The 20,714-nt window shown below is 40.8% G+C and overlaps 1 protein-coding gene across 4 annotated transcripts in view; it reads left to right on the forward strand.

The window, feature by feature from the left end:
* COL4A4 (collagen type IV alpha 4 chain) overlaps window positions 1–18,189 on the forward strand; it is a 67,745-nt gene extending 49,556 nt beyond the window's left edge. For 3 of the 4 annotated variants that reach the window (XM_039722411.1, XM_039722414.1, XM_039722412.1), the window contains exons 35-48: window positions 470–544; window positions 668–775; window positions 1,070–1,177; window positions 5,034–5,105; window positions 5,889–6,017; window positions 7,814–7,921; window positions 8,435–8,590; window positions 9,204–9,302; window positions 9,597–9,605; window positions 11,024–11,155; window positions 13,186–13,302; window positions 14,018–14,206; window positions 15,996–16,282; window positions 16,892–18,189. In XM_039722411.1, coding sequence (XP_039578345.1) covers window positions 470–544; window positions 668–775; window positions 1,070–1,177; window positions 5,034–5,105; window positions 5,889–6,017; window positions 7,814–7,921; window positions 8,435–8,590; window positions 9,204–9,302; window positions 9,597–9,605; window positions 11,024–11,155; window positions 13,186–13,302; window positions 14,018–14,206; window positions 15,996–16,282; window positions 16,892–17,155 — 1,853 coding nt within the window. In that variant the 3' untranslated portion in view covers window positions 17,156–18,189. The remainder of the gene's footprint in view (window positions 1–469; window positions 545–667; window positions 776–1,069; window positions 1,178–5,033; window positions 5,106–5,888; window positions 6,018–7,813; window positions 7,922–8,434; window positions 8,591–9,203; window positions 9,303–9,596; window positions 9,606–11,023; window positions 11,156–13,185; window positions 13,303–14,017; window positions 14,207–15,995; window positions 16,283–16,891) is intronic. The other variant, XM_039722413.1, reaches the window with a different exon arrangement.
* The last annotated feature ends 2,525 nt before the right edge of the window (window positions 18,190–20,714 follow it).

The raw sequence follows: 20,714 nt of genomic DNA on the forward strand, positions 1-20,714 counted from the left end.
GTAAGGATATATGTGGGATAGATGGTGAAGACTCACTAGAAAATTATTTTTACTTCTGTCCTGTTTTCCCATAAAACATGGATATAATTAGAAACAAGTCTTATCTACCTAAAGGCAAAAGTTGCATTTCAGCATATTTTTAACAGCTTGTTCCTTTAAAAGTAGGTATTGCTAATTTAAAAGATAAATTCATGTCAGATTTCATAGAACTTAAAATTTCCATCAAAACCACATAAAAATCCATGCTTATAGATATGGAAAATTTGTCAAATCATGTAAGAGCAAATGCAACCAAACTGAACTGTCATAATTCGCCTGTGCCAAAGCATATCTCATTTTGTGTTCTCTTAGCCTATTCTGTAGCTGTTTATATCTATTAATGACTTTCTTGGTCTTAAAAAAGTCTCCAGCTTTGGTTTGTGGATGGAAAGAATGTTTGTATAAAATGAAATTCATGGTACTTCAACAGGCAGGAGAGGTGACCCAACTCCTCTGCTTGGTACACCCGGTCAGAAAGGACCTCTGGGAGATCCAGGATTGCCAGGTACCTCTGTTTGATTGAAGACAAAATTGGACTTAAAAATTAATTTTCTCTTAGTTTTGTTAGGGGGAGCTCTGCTCCCTGTGTATTTTGAGCCCCTCTGTAGCTTTTTTTTTCCCCTTTAAGGACTTTGTGGATTTCCAGGGCAGAAGGGTTTACCAGGTATCCAAGGACAGCCTGGAAGACCGGGCTCCAAGGGTGACCGTGGATATCCAGGGCCACCCGGGTTACCAGGTAATGCCAAAAGTTAAAAAATAGTGCCATGGGATAACTCAAAAGATATATGGAACAGGAGAAGGCACTTGAGGCATCTCTGTGAGGAGGCTGGAGAAATCAGAGATCATATGAAGGGGGGAATTGAAAGTTATTTCTGTTCCTATAGCAGCAATTGTCTGCTCAGACTCAGACAGCAAGACCCATCAATTCTTCCTGCATCCCCAAACACTTACAGGTGCTGCATAGCATGGGGGAAAAAAATTCAACAGTTTAACAGAATTACATATTCACAGGGGTTTCTTTCACTCTCAGGAGCTACAGGTCCTCCAGGATTGCCAGGAGAACCTGGAGAAAAAGGGAAACCTGGAATTCTGGGACCTCCAGGATTGCAAGGGTTACCTGGATCCCAAGGCAGAAAAGGTAAGCAGAATATACAGTGCCATTCTAGTGATAATGGGACAGTACCAGATGTAAATACTCTTTCAGTAGTGAAAATGGAAAAGGCCTAACTGTGACTGTGATTTGGACTCTGTGTCTCATAAAATGCTTAGACTTAGGCCAGTTCCCATTACCTTTCATAAGTAACAGAAATGCTACTTTGGAAAATTGGACTGCAATCTAAAATGAGTAAGGAGGAAGGTAGAAACAGAGTCTGGCTTAGCTGATGTAACCAGTAGCAGAACTTTAGGAAAGAAAAAGGTGTTTACAGTAATTCAGTTGTTTCACTTTCACTTCAGTTATACTGTGATCTACATTTTCACCATGGAGTGCCACTGTTACTCTGTAAACCCAGCAGGCTGCTACGACAGCTTTGTTTTTCAAATTTGTTCTAACAAATTGTGATAACTCGAGTTGCGTTTTATTGTTGGTTTTCTTGTCGCTTGTCTGATTTTGGAGTATTTAGCATAGAAGTGTTTCCTCCAAATCCTGATTTACACTTCTTGCAATGATTGTTGTGTTCAGATTGAATGTCAGTTCATCTATACAACTGGTTCTGTTGGAGAACCTTATTAACTTTTACTATGCTTAGAATTGAAATTATAAGTTATTAATACTCCATAAAGAAATTTATCAGCTCTGTATCCTGTGTCTGTTATAGTGTGCCTCATAACCAGTTCCCAAACAGGAAGAAGATTAGTGACCCATATACAGAAACCACAGTAAAGTAATACTTAGGGCTATACAAAATGGTTAGAGAGGACAATAGATCCACTTTTTCAAATTCAGCTTAAGGACAAATTGAGAAGGTTTCTTACAAATTACTGAAAATCCAAATGAAAAATGGAAACCATTTATGATTGCTTGCAGTAAATACACAGTGCTGATTTAAACTGTCATGACAGATTCCCTGCTGCTACATAATGTGCAAGAGAACATTCAGTGTTGCAAGCAATATTTGCTGTAACAAAGGCAGAGATCTGCAGTGGCAGGGATGTCTGGAAGGGGTCAAAAAAGAAAAAAAGCATTCTTCTGCTGCAAACTTCTTCATAATTGATGGGCTCTTTCCTTCTTGCCATAAGACACTTTATGCAGAACTTATCCCAAGTCCTGCACGGGAACATGACATTAACACATGTCCTACAGAGGGAAAAGTTCAGTCCCAAATGACAATTCATTAGAGACTGAGTTGCCTGCTAAGCTGAGTATTCTATATATTGCCATCATAGCTGAAAAGAAGGCTAATACCTTTGAAACTACACCCAGTAATGAAAACTGACTGGTATTTGTATTCCAATTCAACTGGATATATAGATCTTGGTGCTGTTTTCAACAAGTGCTGGTGCAAGCATTAGAAATGAAATGGATAATTCATAGCTAAGTACATGGCCTCATTAGTCTAACTGGTTCTCAGCTACATTAAAGGTCTTGTGCCTGAACTTTTAGATTTTAAAAAACTTCTAGATTAAAAAAATAAGTTAAACATCATCTATTAAAAGCATAACCCCATTTTCTTTATTAGAGTTGTTTTACTAGTTCAGGGCTTAGCCTGGCAAGCCTTATTTGTGTGAGTAATCCTTGATGGAGCAAGTAATACTCAGACCATCATCAGGAGGAGTTGTGTGAGTAGGAGCTGAATTGGGCTGTACAACACAGAAACAGTGGTTCATGCTCAGGTCAGCCAATTCAGCTGTACCTAGAAATATGGGACCATAGCAATCCAAAAATCTAGAAGTACAAGTGCTGATATTATAATGGATTGTTGGGAAATGTGTCAGAAATTCCCTGGAAAGCAAGTAAAACCAAGTCATCAATCTTGCCAGAATGAACCAAAGATCAAAAAAAGTTTTAAATGGTGACCTGCGGGCCAAAATTAGTTAGGCATTCTTAATAATTTTAAAATACCACTGTTAAATTCCCCAAAAGCAACTCTTACATAAATTTTAAAATGGGAACATGTCCAAAGCAAAAGAAGGCTACAGAAAGCAGGAATGAAAGTTAGAATGTAATGAAAAGTTAAACAACAGTTAATTAAGGTCATAGAAGATATTACAGGTTGGATTACTAGTATTCCATGTTATAAAGTGGATTACATAGGCAGTATATTATCAATGTTTTGCAGGTTTTCAGAAATTTTCTGGATTTAAAATTTTTCCAGACTGGTGTTTTCTACACACTGGATTTTTTTTTTTTCAATTCATCCTTTGATAAATTTTAACTAAAATAATTCTAGTTTCTGAAAACAAAGCTATATGATTATAATTTTTGGTGTGCCTGCTAGAGAACTCTAGGCCTTTTTTATTTTTTCATTCTCAGATGACCCATCTTTGAACTAGGGACACTTAAATTTGGCAGGGTGGTATTTGAAGGGTATTTGTGTTGCTGTTCCTACAGCAATTTGTCCTTGCCAAATTTGACCAGTTTATAAATTTGAAAAGCTATATCCATTCTCATGTGCTTAAGCAGAGCAGTACATTCTCCCAAGATGCCTGCTCTGGATACATGGCAGATTGGTGAGCTGCAGGACATGCTGGGACTGAGCACAGGCACTCAACAGAGAGCCTACATCTTCTGTGCCAGGAGGGAGCCAGAGGAAAGGAGACACACACACAGATAATTCAGACTTGTGGGAGAAACCCACTGCAAGTGGACTGGGAGTCCTACAGGCCAGGGAGAGGAATGGATGGGGAAAGAAAGGAGGCATAGATGAGCAGCAGAAGTGGAGCAGAGACAGGACAGGCACTGACAGTATCATTCAGCTCCTTGGTGATCAGTGTCATTCTCTGGAGCAAGAGGCATCCCAAGTCTGCTCCTGTCTCTGAAACCTCTTTGAAACCTGTCACAAATGATCCATCAGTTTTGCCAGACCTGTTGCTGTTACCAGGTGACAGACTGCTGCCTGCACTGAGGAAGTGTTTGTTTTCACATTTGACAGTTTATCTCTACAACCAAGGAACTAAAAAGCACTGATGACATGGAGATATTTTTTACTCTCGACTGCAAACAACAAACACAACCTTAGATTAGGTCAACTTTCTTAAAAATGGGTTAAAAAGTGCTATCTATTGTTTTATTTTTTGTGTTTTAGCAATTTGAAAGAAAGCGCAAGATGTAAAGCAAAAGTTTTATCTGATTACCACAAACACTCTAGTCAGTGCTAGTAGTGAACATCACTAGTGACAGAGCTGTTCTATATACTACCATGTGTCACCAGAAGTTTCAATTATAGATTTGTTGTCTTCAAATTTTGTGCTGTTCAGTTCAAAGAGCTTTTGTAATAGAGTGATGCAAAAAAGCATAGTTTTCTGTGTGAAATCTGCAGGACCAGAGAAAAGAAGCCAGGTGGAAATTCAGCCTCTTTTTGCTGCAGCTGGGTAAATTGCACTTCTATTTGAACAGAAACTGTACAGAAGTTCCAGATTTACAGCCATCTTAAGTAGTGTCTGCATCCCCATCAGTGGCTATGAAGTGGCAGCACAGTGAACTTTGGAGTAGCAACCACATGTAGCAGTAGCAGTCCAGCCACAGACACAAGGTTCTCCAGAGATTAGCCCATAATTTGCTAGCTGCAGGATGGAATTACCTAAAGGATTAAAAGTTGTGCTTTCTGATTGCTTTGATGTGAATCTGTATTATGACTGCAATTTTTTAACTTTTTACGTTTGCCTTTCCAAAAAGACTGCACTGCAATGTGATCTCATCTGCAGTTGCCAGCAATCAAATTCAGTAAATACCCCATCTTGATCCAGTATGTGTTGTCAGATAAAAACAATGGCTTGATTTTTAATTGTGACTGTAAAGGATTGTTGGTCAGTCATACCTGTGTGACACCTCTCAGGTCTTCCTGGGCTGCCTGGACTGGATGGCTTGGATGGACTAAAAGGTCAAAAGGGTTCTGCAGGAGCTCCAGGTAAAGATGAGAAATAACTGGAACAGAAAATCTTCTACATGACTGAATGTGCAAGGAAAGGTGCATATTATTTTGATGTTTGCCTTGCCCAGAAGTTATCATTAAGGCTCAGACCAAACTTTCAAACAGAATCTGAAGTATGCTTAATGGCACACCTGCAGTTATTTGTGGGAAAAAAATTTCAAACTTCCATTACTCACATAGTTTTGTTGGAATGCTCCAAGGCTGTTTATAAAATTAAAAAGTTCAGTGCAGATGATTCAAAGGAGAGCCAAGTGTCTTTTTTTTTTTAAATATGCAAAAGATAAAGCTAACAAATTAAAAGGAGACTTATGAAATCCCAGCTCCATTTAAAGTCCATGGGAGTTGTGCCTCAAACTTAAGAGGAATGTGGATTTCACTCATGCCGATGTATTCACAACTTTCAAAAGGTGCTTTTGAAGCACTGTTAAAAAACAATGCTTATAATCTAAAGATTACATATATATGCTGATAGAAAATTAAATTTGAAACCATGCAATCAATTTACTTTTCAAGTTACAATAATGACACCATATAAAATAACCCCTGAAGAAGAGCATTCAAGCAATAAGATTACTTTCTTTGAAAGTGATGAATTAGGGCCAGATTCAACAAAACTCTATCCAGCTTCCAAGAGAGAACCAGAAAAACAGCACTAGGCAACCCTTGCAAGGAGGAACATCTGCAACTGGTATTTCTGTTCTGCACATCTGTATTTGTACTCGCTGTAAGCTTTATGTACATAATTGTTTTCTTATAAAGGTCAGAGTGAGACAGGGCCCCCAGGATACTCAGGAGAAATTGGACCAAAAGGAGACAGAGGTGAACCTGGATGGCCTGGTATTTCTATTCCAGGCCCCCCTGGAGAAAGGGGATTCCCAGGATTTCCAGGTAAGAAAAGGTTTTTTCCAAAGTGCTGCTCTGCAGTGTTGAAATTAAGCTCATACTTAATATCTTTTTCTAAAGGCTCCTACTCTGGTTAATATGAACATTACTCAGAAGATTCATTCCCTAAAACCACTTCTGTTGTAACATGCTGATGTTTTCTGGGTAGAGATACAAAGACTCCAGAATTTCTGGTTTATGTTATAGGAAAGAATGAAAATAGAAAATTATGGCTTGAATACACTCAGAGAACTGCTAGGTAGGGTTGCCACTTGGGAAGAAATTCCTGAAAAAAAAGAGTGCAGAATATCTGGCAGTCCCAGAACTACAGTGAATCTATCAACTGTTCTGGTGTAATTGCAAGATAGAACTGTTTCACAAGATTGCAGTGGTTATTTTAGAGCTTGGTGATATAGGAACAGCACAGAAATGGGAAAAAGCAAGTGTTTGAGGAAGGGCCACTGACAAAGTGAAGAGACTGCAGAGAGGGGGGAGAGGGGGAAGGAATTGCTTTGGCTCCAGAACAGAAGGCCCAGGGGGAGTTTATTAATGTCTGTAAATACCTGATGGCATGGACCTGGAGACAGCTCCTTCATAGTGATATCCAGTGAGAGGACAAGAGGGAATGGGCACAAATTGACATGCAGGACATTCTACTTAAATATAAGGAAAAGTTTTATTTTCCCTGTGAAGGGAATTGAACATGGGAACAAATTGCCTGGAGAAGTTATGAAGTGTCTGTCATTGGAGATACTCAAACCCCAGCTGGACACAGCTTGAGGCAACCTGCTCTAGCTGATCCTGCTTTGAGGGCAGGGTTAGTCTAGGAAGTCTCCAGAGGCCCACTCAAGCTTCAGCAATGCTGTGATTAGAAGTGGCATCAGCTTTATGCTGCCAGACCTTGCCACAGTCACATAACACATGGAAGAAAACTAGCAGAAGGTGAAATCTGGTGAGGTGAACTGTTCTAAGAGGAAGACAATAATTTTTCTTAGTTTGGTTACTAGTTTGTGAACTGGAGGAGTCAACAGAACTGTGCTGTTGAGGAAAAAAGAGCAGGTTTAATGCTGAGATGTATTAACACTGTTTGACATTGCATAGGTGAGGTCTCCGAGAGCTGTGACCAGCTTTAACAAATAAGAGAAAAATCACCAGAAAGTAAATGGAAGGATGAGGTCAAAAGCAAGATGAAGAAATTAGATTTGTTTTTTTGTAGAAAAGAGAATGCAACAGAATGCAACCCACATGTTAACAAGCTGCAACTGTTCAAAAGTGTTGTGCAGAGAACTCTGCCTGTCACAAGTAAGGACATAAATGTTTTATTGTGGGAAAATCCAGATTAAAGATTAGGAAAAAAAATCCATTTAGGCTAGTAAATTCATCTTGCTCACTGAGGTTTTTAGGAATCAGCGTAACTCCCTTTTGCTAGGAACAATCTGTGAATACTTATCCTGCCCCAGGCAGAATCATTTCACAGTCCCCACTCACCTTACACTGATACCATTTCTCCCCTTGCTGGAATTCAGGAAAACGTGGCTATCCATGGCAATGTGCCAACATGGGATGATGTATTCTTCAGGCTACATAAATTTTATGGGAAGAATTAAAAATTTAAAAAGATAATTAATATTTTCACTTTGACAAGATGGCCTCATTAGCCTAGGAACTGGTATGTTTGGTATACAAGTGTAACCATACATTACCTCCATGACTTCTCACGTCAGCATTCTCTTACTTACTAACTTCAGTCTGTAATCTAAAATGAAAAACCTCAGATTTTTTTTTTAAATGTGATCCCTTAGGTAGAAGAGGACCTGTTGGACCCACCGGACCTATGGGAAGATCTCCTGACAGTGCCTCACCTGGTCCTCCAGGTGATCAAGGATTACCTGGTTTAGATGGCATCACAGGTATTAAAACTAAAAATACCAACTTTTATTATGTAAAAAACCCCTTTGACTACTAGGAATAACAGGGTTACTGTCTGTAAAACAATGTATAAAAGTGCATAGGGAATAAAGAAACCCATCACTACCTCAGTGAACACACAGAGAAGTGAACACTAGGTAGATAACCGGCCAAGGACAAAATGCAGATCTCCAGATTAAGCAACATGGTAATAAAGCTATAAGATATTAATGTAGAGAAACAGTATTTCAATGAATGTACCAGTAACTTGCTGCCTCTTGTGCTTGCACAGAAGTTAAATAACTTTGGGAACTATTCCTGTCATTGTCTTCCTTGAACAAAGGCAACACTAGTATTTCCAAAAACATGCAAGGGCTGTCCTACATTTTTTTCTAGAGAAAAAAAACCCCAAAAACACTCTGGAGTAAAATTAAAAAAACTCCACTAGCAGAACATGGCTATTTTTAGATGTTTGTACTTTGTGCATACATTAAGAATGAAGTTCTTTTCCACAGGTGATCCTGGGAATCCTGGTCCTCCTGGAGAGACTATCTTTGTGCGAGGAGATCCAGGTGACAGTGGCATTCGAGGGGCACCAGGTAATCCTGGGCCACGAGGACAGCAGGGAGCCAGAGGCCCTCCAGGGAGCCAGGGAAGAGAAGGCCCAAAGGGTATGGTCAGAGATGTTTTTAAGATCTGTGTGCACTAATTCCCAGCCCCTGTGACTGAACCTTGGGCCCAGGGGTGGCCACTGGAGATGGAGCTGGGCAGAAGGGGTGGAGGCTGGACATTCCACAGCTCTTCCTGGTTACCTACAGACACAATGGGGTTGGGGTAGAAGGTGAGAGTAGAGACAGATTCACATGCATTGCTTCACAACAGCTTGTTGGAAGACACTCTGCCACTCTGAGAATAAGGCAGTAAAACATTTGAGTTGGCAGATAAGCAAACAGTGACCCCCTCTTCAGGGGTCTTGAGAAACTGTGGAAAATACAGATGAGTTTGAACTAAGAGAGTCTCACATCTGCCCCATATCAATAGTCTGGAGCTTTCAACGCATTCTTTAGTTTCAAAACAGAAATCTACATACTCTGCTTCTTTCACACGCTGTAGAGAAATCCCAACTACACCAATCACTTCCAATCTCTACAAAAAGAAAAGTCATATAAGTCAGATGCATATCAGAGAAAGAAGAAGAAACGTGTATTTCTTTGTGTAGCACAACAGAGTTGAGGATTCCCAAGCATCCAGACTGCATTTTATTTTGTTTGGTTTTATTTCCAGGTCCTATGGGGGTCCATGGCCCACAGGGTCCACCTGGTGCTTTAGGAGAACCAGGAGACCAAGGTTTTCCAGGAAGGCCTGGTCCCAGAGGTCCCACAGGTACTTATGAACCTGTTGCTTAGTAACTGTGATGCTTCAATTCACATATAATCATACTAATGTTAACTTGCATGCAAATAATTTAAACAATCTCAGAAAAAAAGACCCCTGCAGTTGCCAACTTAAATTATTTCTCATTTGATTAAAAATTTCTGAACTATTTGTTTCTAATGTCACCTCACGTAAGTGATTTCAGTTCTCATTCCATTCTTTACTCTAATTTACATGCCTGAAACTTGCTTCCACCTGCACCTCAACGGCCACAATCTGCTTTCCATTTTCCAAATCCTTCAGGTTTCATAGGTAAGTTCATGACTTTTGATTATTGTTCTTTTCATGGGAGCTCCATTTTATATAGAAACATTCAGCTCTTAGAAGGTATCCTTGGTGTGGTTTCTAGGAAGAGTAGGTACTGCTAGCAGGACATAGTTCTAATGAATATTTCACATAAACAGCACCAATGTCATGAGAATGCTCTGCTGAGAAGTCTCATGCTAAGACATCAATCAGACTTGTTTCTGGTTCTTATTTGGGGGTTTTTTTTTGGTTTTCACACAAGATGCTTTCTAACCAAAATCATAGCAAAAACTTGAATCCTAACACTGGATTACTACAAACACTGAGCTTTCCATCTGACCAAATGTCGATCCAAAATGCAAACAGGCAAAAGCTGCCAGTAATTTTCAATATATATAATGTGACTATTTTTAAAAATTATTATTATATATTATAATTACTTCAAATGGCTGTCATGGGCTAGCCTTTTTAGCCTGCCTATTGATGGTTTTGCAGAAACAAAATAGGCAAAATTTTCCATGTGCTAAGGTGTTTGCACTGAAGCTGGATAGGTAGACTTTAGGCTTTAACTCAAATCAGTTTGGAGCACAGAAGACTGAAGCTGTATACCAAATATGTAAAACATAGAATCATTGAATTAAGTTGGAAAAGATCTTCAACATATCAAATCCCACCATTAACCCAGCACTGCCAAGGCCATCCCTACACCATGTCCCCAAGTGCCACATCTACACATCTTTTCAATGCCTCCAGGGATGGTGACACCACCCCTTCCCTGGGCAGCCTTTTCCAGGCCTTGACAGCCCTTCCCATGAAGACATTTCCTAATATCCCATATAAGTCTCCCTTGATGAAACTTAAGGCCATTTCCTCTTGTTACTGGGAGAAGAGACCCTCTACCAGCTCCTTTCAAGTAACTCTAATAGAGCAGTAAGGTCTCTCCTGACCCTCCTCCAGACTAAATACCCGCAGTTCCCTCAGCTGCTTCTCACCAGATTTGTGTTCCAGACTCTTCCCAGCTCCATTGTGTCTCTCTGGACACACTCCAGCACCTCAATGTCTTTCTGGTAGTGAGAAGCCCAAAACTGAATACAGGATTCAAGCTGCAGCCTCACCAGTGCTGAACACAGGGGAATGGTCACTGCCTGGTCTTGCTGACCACAGGCCAGGATGCCACTGGCCTTCCTTCTCTCTTGGGCAAAGATCACAGACCAGCTAACATACACTTGCTAACACTGGCTTGCCACACTGTTCATACTGTGCTAAAAGACTGAGAGTAAAATTAAAACAGGACTCAATAATTCAAGATTTTAAAATACTTAAAGTATAGTCTTGAAAACCCAAATCAGCTACCATTTATGTTGACTCTTGGCATGGGAGCTATCAGCCAGTCTTGCAATTCACTTTCCCATTACACATTCCAGGTGACCCTGGTGAACCAGGGGAAGTGGATGATTCGTGCCCTACAATCCCAGGGCCTCCTGGGGAAGCAGGGCAAAGAGGAGAAGATGGCTCTGCAGGATTACCAGGGCCAATAGGCCACCCTGGACCCCAAGGTAAGCTCATGTTTTGAAAGCTTGGATGTTCTTCTCAGCCGTTTAGACAAGTTGAAACAGGTCAGAGTGTCAGAGTTACTTCTCTGTGTTTTACCCTCTTTCTTCTCCTTAAACACTTACTAACAGTCTCCAGAAACACATAGTGGGCTGGTTAATGCTGAGGATGATGGATAAATGTAGCTGAACCAGGCTGTTTGAGCCTGCCTGAAATACATTCTCATTTCCTAGGCCAGGCAGGACAAAAGCACAAGACACTGTTGAGAAATAAGTTATTCAAGTAGTATTTTTCCTTTTTCCCCACCAAGTTATAAAAGCAATGCCTCAAACTATCCCTGTGGTTTAGACCTGTTTGGAGGATGTTTAAAATGTACACATGAATATAATTCATATATATAATGAATCCCAAAGCTCTGGTAACCAAAGTCCTAAAAGGACACTGAAGTCAGAGAAGTGGCTACAATGGAGGTCTTTATCTGTTAGAACATTAAAGAATTACCACCAATGAAAACTGACCAAAGAGATCTTAAAAGGAAGTGATCGAAGACTGAAATGTTATTCTGACAGATGAAAAGAAAACAAGGGTGATACTGGTACTGGTGATCCCAAAAGAGAGGCCACCTTCATAGAAACACAGCATGAGCTGTATTGCAGAGTGTCTTCAGTTTAGATTAGTGGAATCCCTTGTGAGGTTTTAGGTATTTCCTACTTGGGAAACCAAAGTTTGTTGTGTTGGCTGCTCTGGGTCCAGAAAAAAACCCCTTGATTGTCTCCCAGGAGATTCCCTGCAGCAGTCATTCCCATCATGAAAGGAAATGATGCAGTTTTCAGTTAACTCTCTAGTTTTAGTTATCTTAGTTGATTTGCCAGCTAAAAGGGGTTTCTGGGGTTACACAGCTGTGTTTCCATTACATACATCATTAAGGGTTTCTGTAAAACCAGGTGATACAGTGATACACATATTTGCACTGTTTTTATGAAAGAAATAGCAATGCTTTTTCCTTCATTAAGATGGGAGAATCCAATTTTTTCCTGGCTTGGAAGGCAAACTGTAAGTTTTACTGGCAAAAGCAATGGATTTTATTAAAACCCCTCAACGTGCTTATGCTTTGGAAGAATAACTCTGCAACCAACATAGAAAAGCTGCTTGTTAATTTTTTTTTTGACTGGTTCAGATTTTCTTAGTAAAAAGTAATAAGGGGAAGTTTGAACACTGAGACAGCCTTGAATTAGTCTGCAGGTTAAATAGCAAAGTCTGCAAGGAATGAAGCACCATTACTGAAAAACAACTGTAGTGGGCGCTAGAGAAACACCCTCATCTGAAAACTGTTTTTCCCCTTTTATCAAAAGGGGAAAACCACTTCTAAGTGCAACAATACCTGATAAGTGTTACTTTGTTCAATTCAGATTATGTTTTAGGTAGCCAGTGAACAGGCTCATCATTATCTGCACCCTGCATGAGATGTATCTTTTACTGTCACAGCCACACCTTCCCCCCTAATGGATAAAGGGCATGGACATGTGAGAGATACAAAAAGGTGAGGCCATCAGGAGCCTAAAAATGTCTAGTTCTCCAGTCCCTCCCTGTTCTCTTAAATACTCCAATACATCCATTACTTCAAAAGGAGTTCACTACATTTTCTAAGACTTTGCTGAATGGAGTTCTCACAGCTGACAGCTTGGCTTGCCTCAGGAGGAGTTACAGCTCATTCCATGGTGCAGATCCTGATGGCAATTCTGCACAAGGCTTGCATGCTAATGTTTGTGGGGAGTGCTTTGGTTTCAACTGTAAATCACACAAGGTCTCTGGAGAGGATGGAAAACCTCCTCAGGAGCTGCTGTTCCTAAGTCATACCTCTGAGCTACTGCTGTGGTCACAGGGTGAATAAGTGGTGAAGAGAATTGCCTGCAGAAGCAGTTCTGCACCTCCCTGTCCTGGTGTCCATTTTGCTGACTGGCCCTTTGTGTCTGGACAATGCAGAACCTTAAATCCAGCCCTCTGAAGGAAAAGCATATACTTTGTATTTATCTAGGCATAAAAGGTGAAGAAGGATCATATGGCCTGCCAGGTCAAGATGGGTTACCTGGGGCACCTGGACCACCAGGTGACCAAGGGAGCCGAGGAGAGCAAGGATATGCTGGGCCACAAGGTAAGAACAGAGCATGACTTCAGGGGGGAGATGTGTGAGATGATGCACAGACTCAGTTTTTTCTCTTCTCCCCCAGTTCCCACATGGATGCAGCCACCTCTAGCCTGAGATTCCATGACACCTCTTGCCCCTTCTCAGTTCAAGCATTGACAGTGACATTTGTGAATGATTTCATAACAAGACCCATTGGAAGAAAATTTATCTCAGCATCCATTATTAAGCAGAAAGGCAATTAAGCAGCCATGCTCAGACAGAATATATCAATAGGCATGCATCTCTAAACCACGGCTAATGGGGCAACTGTCTGGCAGTAATTAAAGTTGTATTTTACCTGTGACTGCTCTCTAATAAATTAAGGCTTTAATACATATGTGAGCAAGAGGCATCGAATGTTACTGCAAGGATTCAAATTCAGGCCAAACATTCTGTTCATCCTAATGAGTAAGTCAGGGAAATCATTGCCCACTTCAGTTCATTTCTTAATCCATACAGCACAAGACAGAGGTACAATAGAAAAGCCAAGTGCCAAGCATTCAGTGGCAATCTAGTTCATTTCTCTCCCAGGAGAAGGATAACAGAAGTCTGCTTGTGTCTTTATTGCCCATGACAGCCTTGAAGTTGTATTATATTCAATTTGGAACTTATTGAACATCTACACACAGCAGGTGTGAACATTGTATTTTATACTAGTAAATTTCTTTTACCTTTCTCCAAGGTCCACCTGGCCAGACTGGTGTCCCAGGACAACCAGGCCCCCAGATTAGATCTGCAAGTGGATTCTTGCTTGTCCTTCACAGTCAGTCAGACCGAGAACCACTCTGCCCACAGGGGATGCCAAAGTTATGGACTGGCTATAGTCTGCTGTACCTGGAAGGACAAGAAAAAGCCCATAATCAAGATCTTGGTATGTATTGTACATAACTGCTCTCCAGCTAAGGGATAACATGGTGTTATCTATACAAGGAAAGACAAGTCACATGGAGCAAGCTATAAAACTGTCAGCTACTTATTTTCTACACTAATTTACACTGATCATAATGAAGTTGGTTATGCTGCACTATTGTCACCCATTTAAAATTGCTTTCTGCTGCTCTGCAATTGCATGCAAAAGTATTTCTAAGTAATTTTGACTTGAAGTTGGAGAGATGAGGGGTTTATTTCACTTATCCCAGCTCATTTTAGGCTGTCTTTGAAGTCACTGGAAAGATTTTCCTAGGTCAGAAATCTTATTTGGCCACTCTGAAATAACTCCCTGGAGGATCTGCTCCTTTTTTTACTGTAGACACAGCTTGGGAAAGAGCTGGTTAAGTTGGGTAAGTACAGTTGGGCAGTATAAGTAAGCTTTACAAGTAAATTATGCATCATGTGTACAGCAGAATCCTGTGCTTTTCAGAGTAAGAAGCTAATATTTTTTGGAAAAGCCAAAGCCAAATTCCTTCCAGAGACAGCTCCTTTTGGTGCCTTGGGTCACTTCTTCCCTGTCTTTTACAATTCTGACTAAAATTAGATGTCTAAATAAGCTGCCTGCCTTGAAGCCTGAGGAACTGATTGGTGGCAATTTGCACAGAAAAAAGTTTCCTAAATTCTTGTTGACTTGTTATACAAGAGTTAGAGAAGTCTCTGAGGAGGAAAGATCAAGGACCTAATAAGCTGAACAAAAAAGAAGTGTTTAAAAGAGCAATAAAAAGAGCTATTTTTAGAATAGCAGTGATGTTTTAGAATGTTTTCACTATTGTGTGTTTGGCATTTCCCAGGAGAGCCAGTTGCTAAAAGAATGCTTCATAACAGCAGTGAAAATAAGATTCAAAGCAAACTGAGTCCTTGTCTCCTGTGTGATTTTTCAGGCATTTTTCCGACTCAGGCTGCTCCAGATCCTTCAATAGGACTAGAATGGAATATTATCAGTGATAAACAAAACTGGCTTCTGTACAGAAATGTCACGTGTCTTTAATGAAGGTGTTTGGGTTTGGGGGCATTACAGAAATAACACTCCACATACCAAGTTCAAGGCAGAACTTTGTGCAATGATTATTGCTAATTCAATAGGCCATCATGAATCTGTTCTAAATTCAGTTCTGGAACAAGTTCACCACAGAAGTATGCACTGGTGACTTCTTGGTTCCCACTGATGTCTGCCTGATGAGAATTTTGCAGGATTGGCTCTGAAAAATCTTTCAATCCTTTTATTTCACTTTGGGAGTCTGTGAAGCTTTTCTGGAAGGCAGTAGAATAGCTGCTGAGATTTCAGCTTAATGGACTGCTGGCAACGGCTTGTCATACTTCACAAAAATGTTTTTATTTATCAGCATTTTCATTTGGTTTCTCACTGCTCCTAATGAGTTTGTAAATAGCTAATCTCCTTTTAAACCAGCCATCACCCCTTGCCTAATTTATTTTTCAGTGTTGGCACAGCTAAGAAATTTGTTATCATAACTGTTTCTCATGGTGACAAACTACATCATGTTTAAATATCAGATTGATACAATTAAATATTACTGGTCAAAGGAAGATACTTACTGGTAATAGGTCTCTGTTTTTCATGTAGACATTTTGGTAAAGGGCTTGGGAGGTTTAACATCTGTGCATTACCTAAGTCCTGCTAAAATACATAATATTGTAGCAACATTGGCCAGAACACAATTTTCAACTGACCTAGGAAGTGAACTAATTGGCACCACTTGCTGTTATTTCAGGTCTGGCAGGCTCCTGCCTGCCCGTGTTTAGCACCATGCCGTTTGCCTACTGCAACATCAACCAGGTGTGCTACTACGCCAGCCGCAACGACAAGTCCTACTGGCTGTCCAGCGCCGCGCCGCTGCCCACGGCGCCGCTCTCCGAGGAGCAGGTCCAGCCCTACATCAGCAGGTGCGCCGTGTGCGAGGCGCCCGCGCAGCCCGTGGCCCTGCACAGCCAGGACCAGTCCATCCCCCCCTGCCCACCCAGCTGGAGGAGCCTTTGGATAGGATACTCGTTTTTGATGGTAAGAGAGTGGGTGCATGATTATATGGATGTGTTGCTTTCATCCAGCTTTTGGATTCTAAAGGTTCAAGGATTTTTAGCTCTGAAAAGTAAATTGTTCGATGTCTAGCAAACATTAAAGAGGAAAATTCACAAGAAATGAGACAAAGGTTAGTTCCAAATTGCAGAACCTGGCTGTAGCTACATATACTGTACTGAGAGACTTAAGATATGCATTTCTTAAAATTACAAAGGTTTTGCCTCTTTGTCTATAATAAACAATAGGATTTTCATGTACAAATACACAATTTTCAGAATTAGAGCTTCGGGTCTTTTTAATGCCATCCTCAAGTTACATTTGCAGCAGTTTGGATAATGGCACCATTCTGAATCAACCCAGACTATTCCTTCCTTCAGTCTGATAAATACCTGAAAGTTAAGTAAGCTGGCTCTACACTTTGAGATTAACTTATTACAGAGCAAATTAAAATTTTCTCCAGCAAGAGACTCTTACTCCAATATAAGATTACAAAAAACAGCAGAGTTTAAAGCAAGTAGGGAAAAAGACAGATGAACATAATTTACCTATTTTTCATGCACAGTTACCAGGTTGTCCCTTTGTTCTTTGCAGCACACTGGATCTGGTGACCAGGGTGGTGGACAGTCCCTCATGTCACCCGGAAGCTGCCTGGAAGACTTCAGATCAGCACCATTCATCGAGTGCCAGGGCCAGCGGGGAACGTGTCAGTTCTTCGCTAATGAATACAGCTTCTGGCTGACCACCGTGATGCCTGAGCTGCAGTTTGCATCAGCCCCCGTGTCAGGGACTCTTAAAGAAGGACAAGAGCAGAGGAAAAAAATCAGTAGATGCCAGGTATGCCTGAAGCATGGCTAGGAAGCAAACCAAAAGCAGGCAGCTACAGAGGGGTTTGTGGGAGGATGAGAAACGTGCTAAAGGTTTAAACAGCAGCTCGTGTTTGAATCTGTGTCAAGGTGTGCAGCACTGTTCTTTGTTGGAATGGAAAAATGACACACAGATGAGGGATCTGCTGAGCCTCATCCACCCATGTACACACATCTACAGGCAGTAAAATCTCGTGTAAAATAATTAAGAAAAGATTAAATTCTGTCCCATTGGAGTTCACTGCCGTAAAGTACAGGGAACAAGGTGAGCTTGGAGGATTTAGTCAAGCTGGGAAGACCAAGGACACCATAACTGTTGTGCAAGAGAATGGATTTCCTGTTAGAAATGGCATTTAAAGCAGGAAGAATATGTACATTTACATGGCATATTATAAACATTTATCCATATTGATAGAAATGTGCAAACATATAAATGTCAAAGCCCTGTAGCTGAATTTCCCAAGCTAAAGAAACTTTGCATTTGCTGGTTCTGAGGGAAGAGAAAACTGCAATTATTAAAAAATAATCTATTAATAAAAACAATGAAGATCAAAGTCTTTTACCACTGCAGTATTGAACCAGACTCTGAAAGAACTGTTAATTGGGCTTTCATAAGCAACAAAAACCTGCAAATCCATTTAACGAGAGATTATGCAAGAAAATAAAATTAGCTGAGATAACAAATCCTTAAAAACCTGTATTTATATTTACAAATAATTTCTAAAAGCAGTTACATTAAATTATTAAACTCTAATCCAAGTTTCTGAAGAAACAAAGCAATTTCTAATATTACTTGAAAAGAAACTGCGGCATGGTGATAAAATGGGTGAACTTATCTGAGTGATGAATATAAGAATGTTAGGACAATAAATTGTGTTCATTCTTTGCTTCTTGGTTTGTAAATACACCACAAAAAAAAGAACCATCACCATTAAGATCCTTATGGAATGACAGCTCTGAACATACTTTTTATTTTTTAAAGCACTAATTGTAAAAATGTTCATATCCTAAAGCACTAATCACCTTTTGAAAAAAGGAAAATACATTTGTACAGTCTTCATTCATCTGTAAAACTAGAACTATTAAATGGTTCTATATCATGGGGAAACATCTGAAAACACAGATTGCAAGTGGAGAATCCATCATGTGCAGAAGGGCCACAAATGCTCCTTTTACCACTTAAATAAGCTACATTTTACTAGAATGTAATCAAACGCTTTTTCCAGCACTTTTCCTTTCAATTTGTGTTCACTGAGGTGCCCCCAGCAAAAGGATTTTCAAGGAAACTGAATCCTCATCCAAGAGTCCTAATTCAAAGCAAACTCCCTCTGAAGCCATCACGAGTACAACAGGGTGATCAGCCAATTTAAAAGCTGGATACACAAACTCAAAGAGCAGGAAAGACAGACATTCCAAACTCAGCCAGAGGAAAATAAAACAGTCAGAGGATAAGTCCAGTCGAGTGTAAATACATCTGACTGTGCAACTTCCTCCTGACACAACCAACCAAACCTCTGCAATGTGCTGTGCATACCTGGTGGTCAACCTGACCTGGGCAAGGGTCAGGAGCCCTCCTGGGGCATGTGCCATTCCCGCCTGTGCCAGGGAACATTTCCCTCTGGTCCTGTGCCCGTTGGGACAGGGCACACCTCGGGTCACTGCAGGGTGATCCCGACTGCACCTGGCAGATCTGACACTGGAGCAGGGGCCAACCCCTGCCACTGACCTGTATGCAGGAATTCCATCCCCTCCTGATTCAGGCAAGCAGGGCAGAGCAGCTCTCCAGTCTGACATAAATACCAAAGTCTCAGCTCTGTGAGGTGCTGAGCAGCTCAGGAGCTTCCTGTGGGAAGAAAGCAGTGCGTGGAGAGGAGCACCAGTGCTGAGGCCACCCGTTCTCCGAGGTGTGCAAGCTGTGCTTCCAAAGAGGCCGCAGCTAAAGCCCCACAGCTGGGGCTGCAGCTGCTGCTCAGTCACAGAACAAACACCAGGGGCTCAGGTGATGGCCCCATTTCCTGAGTGGATTTAGCTGATTCCACACTGAGGTCTCCTTTATGAGCCTCACCTGACAGTGCTCAGCAACTCCTGTCACTCATCTGCAGCCTCTTTACAGGTGAGAAACTCTGGAGAGGGGCTGTGGCTTTCCTGGAGAGCAAAGTGGGGCTTTTGGTATAAACTGCTCTGAGGTAAACAACAATCAAAATCTTATATACTGTGTTACTGAAACTGGGTCAGAGGGACAAGGTGAAAACAAAAGGAATAAAAAGGGGTTTTGGAATTGCATCTGTGTTCAGCTGACTTGAACAAACGCACCAAAAAAATCTTTAAAACATCAGTAAAAAGCCTCACCAATAATTTAAATAGGCTATTTCACATCATTGGACCATGTTGCTCTTTTGTTTGCTTTAAAAACATCACACAGATCCCCCCAAATTTGTGTATTATTTTGATGCAGAGTTTTTGCAACTGTACCAGTTCCATTTTACTATGGTCTGTAAGAACATATATAGGAAATGTATTTTTAAGCTACTACTGATAGCTCAGATATTTCATAAGTGTACAAATTCCTGTTCCATGCTCAGCTAGCTCCATAAGGCATTTGTCAGAAATATTGTACTAATTCAAAATTAAATTGCAGATAAATTGCTTAACATTACACAGCAAGTAAAACAGATCAAAGTATAAAGCAGCAGATGCTTTAACTCTGCAATCATTTGTCCAGTGACTAAAAGCAGCAAAATAATTGGTAAATTATTCATAGGGAACCTATTTATGAAATCAAGTGTGAAAAGGCATAGCTGAAAGTGTTAAGAGTAAAAACACCCCTAAAAGCAATGGCCTTGTGCTAGCCCTTGAAGTCCAAATTACCCTTACTATGGCATTCCATAGTTTGGATCTTGTGCAGGTCCAGTCAAGAAGTGAATTTTATTCCAAACAGCAGGCAGGATATTAAAAGCAACATAGAAAATTATGCTGGCTGCACTTGGAGGTCACTGAAATTGGAGCCATTTGGGGTGAACTGCCCTGGAATTAAATTCGGATCCAGTAATTTCTAATGAAATTTGCTTGCCTATCACCCTGGCAAACCATGGCCAGGACACAGGGAAGGTCCTGGTTCTAACTCAAGGCAAATCCTCAGGGTAGGTGACAGATTCTTATCTCTCACATCCCTGTGCATCAGGATTTCTAGAGGATAACAGGTGGAAGGAAAACACTGCATGGCCTGAAACCTGATCTTGTCACAAGAAATGTGGCCATTTTTGCTTCATTTGATGTTCTTCATTACAAGGAAGGAGATGCACAAGCCAATACTGAAAGCATCTCTTGAATGTCATCTCTTGGTGTATACAGAGCATGTCAAAAGGGAGAAACTAAAGCAAAACTTAAGTGCAGAATCCACAATCCACATGCATAGAACAGGTATCAGAATGAGAGGACAGCAAACAGCTGCAGACAGCTGCAGACAGAGGTGGTGTCAAAACGGGGCCTGTGAGCTGACACAGTCTCCTGTGCAGGGGCCGTGGCCAGGCCTTGCTGCCCCAGGTCCCTGC

The sequence above is a fragment of the Passer montanus genome, unplaced genomic scaffold (assembly GCF_014805655.1).
Source record: "Passer montanus isolate IOZ18808 unplaced genomic scaffold, ASM1480565v1 scaffold48, whole genome shotgun sequence".
Lineage (NCBI taxonomy): Eukaryota > Metazoa > Chordata > Aves > Passeriformes > Passeridae > Passer > Passer montanus.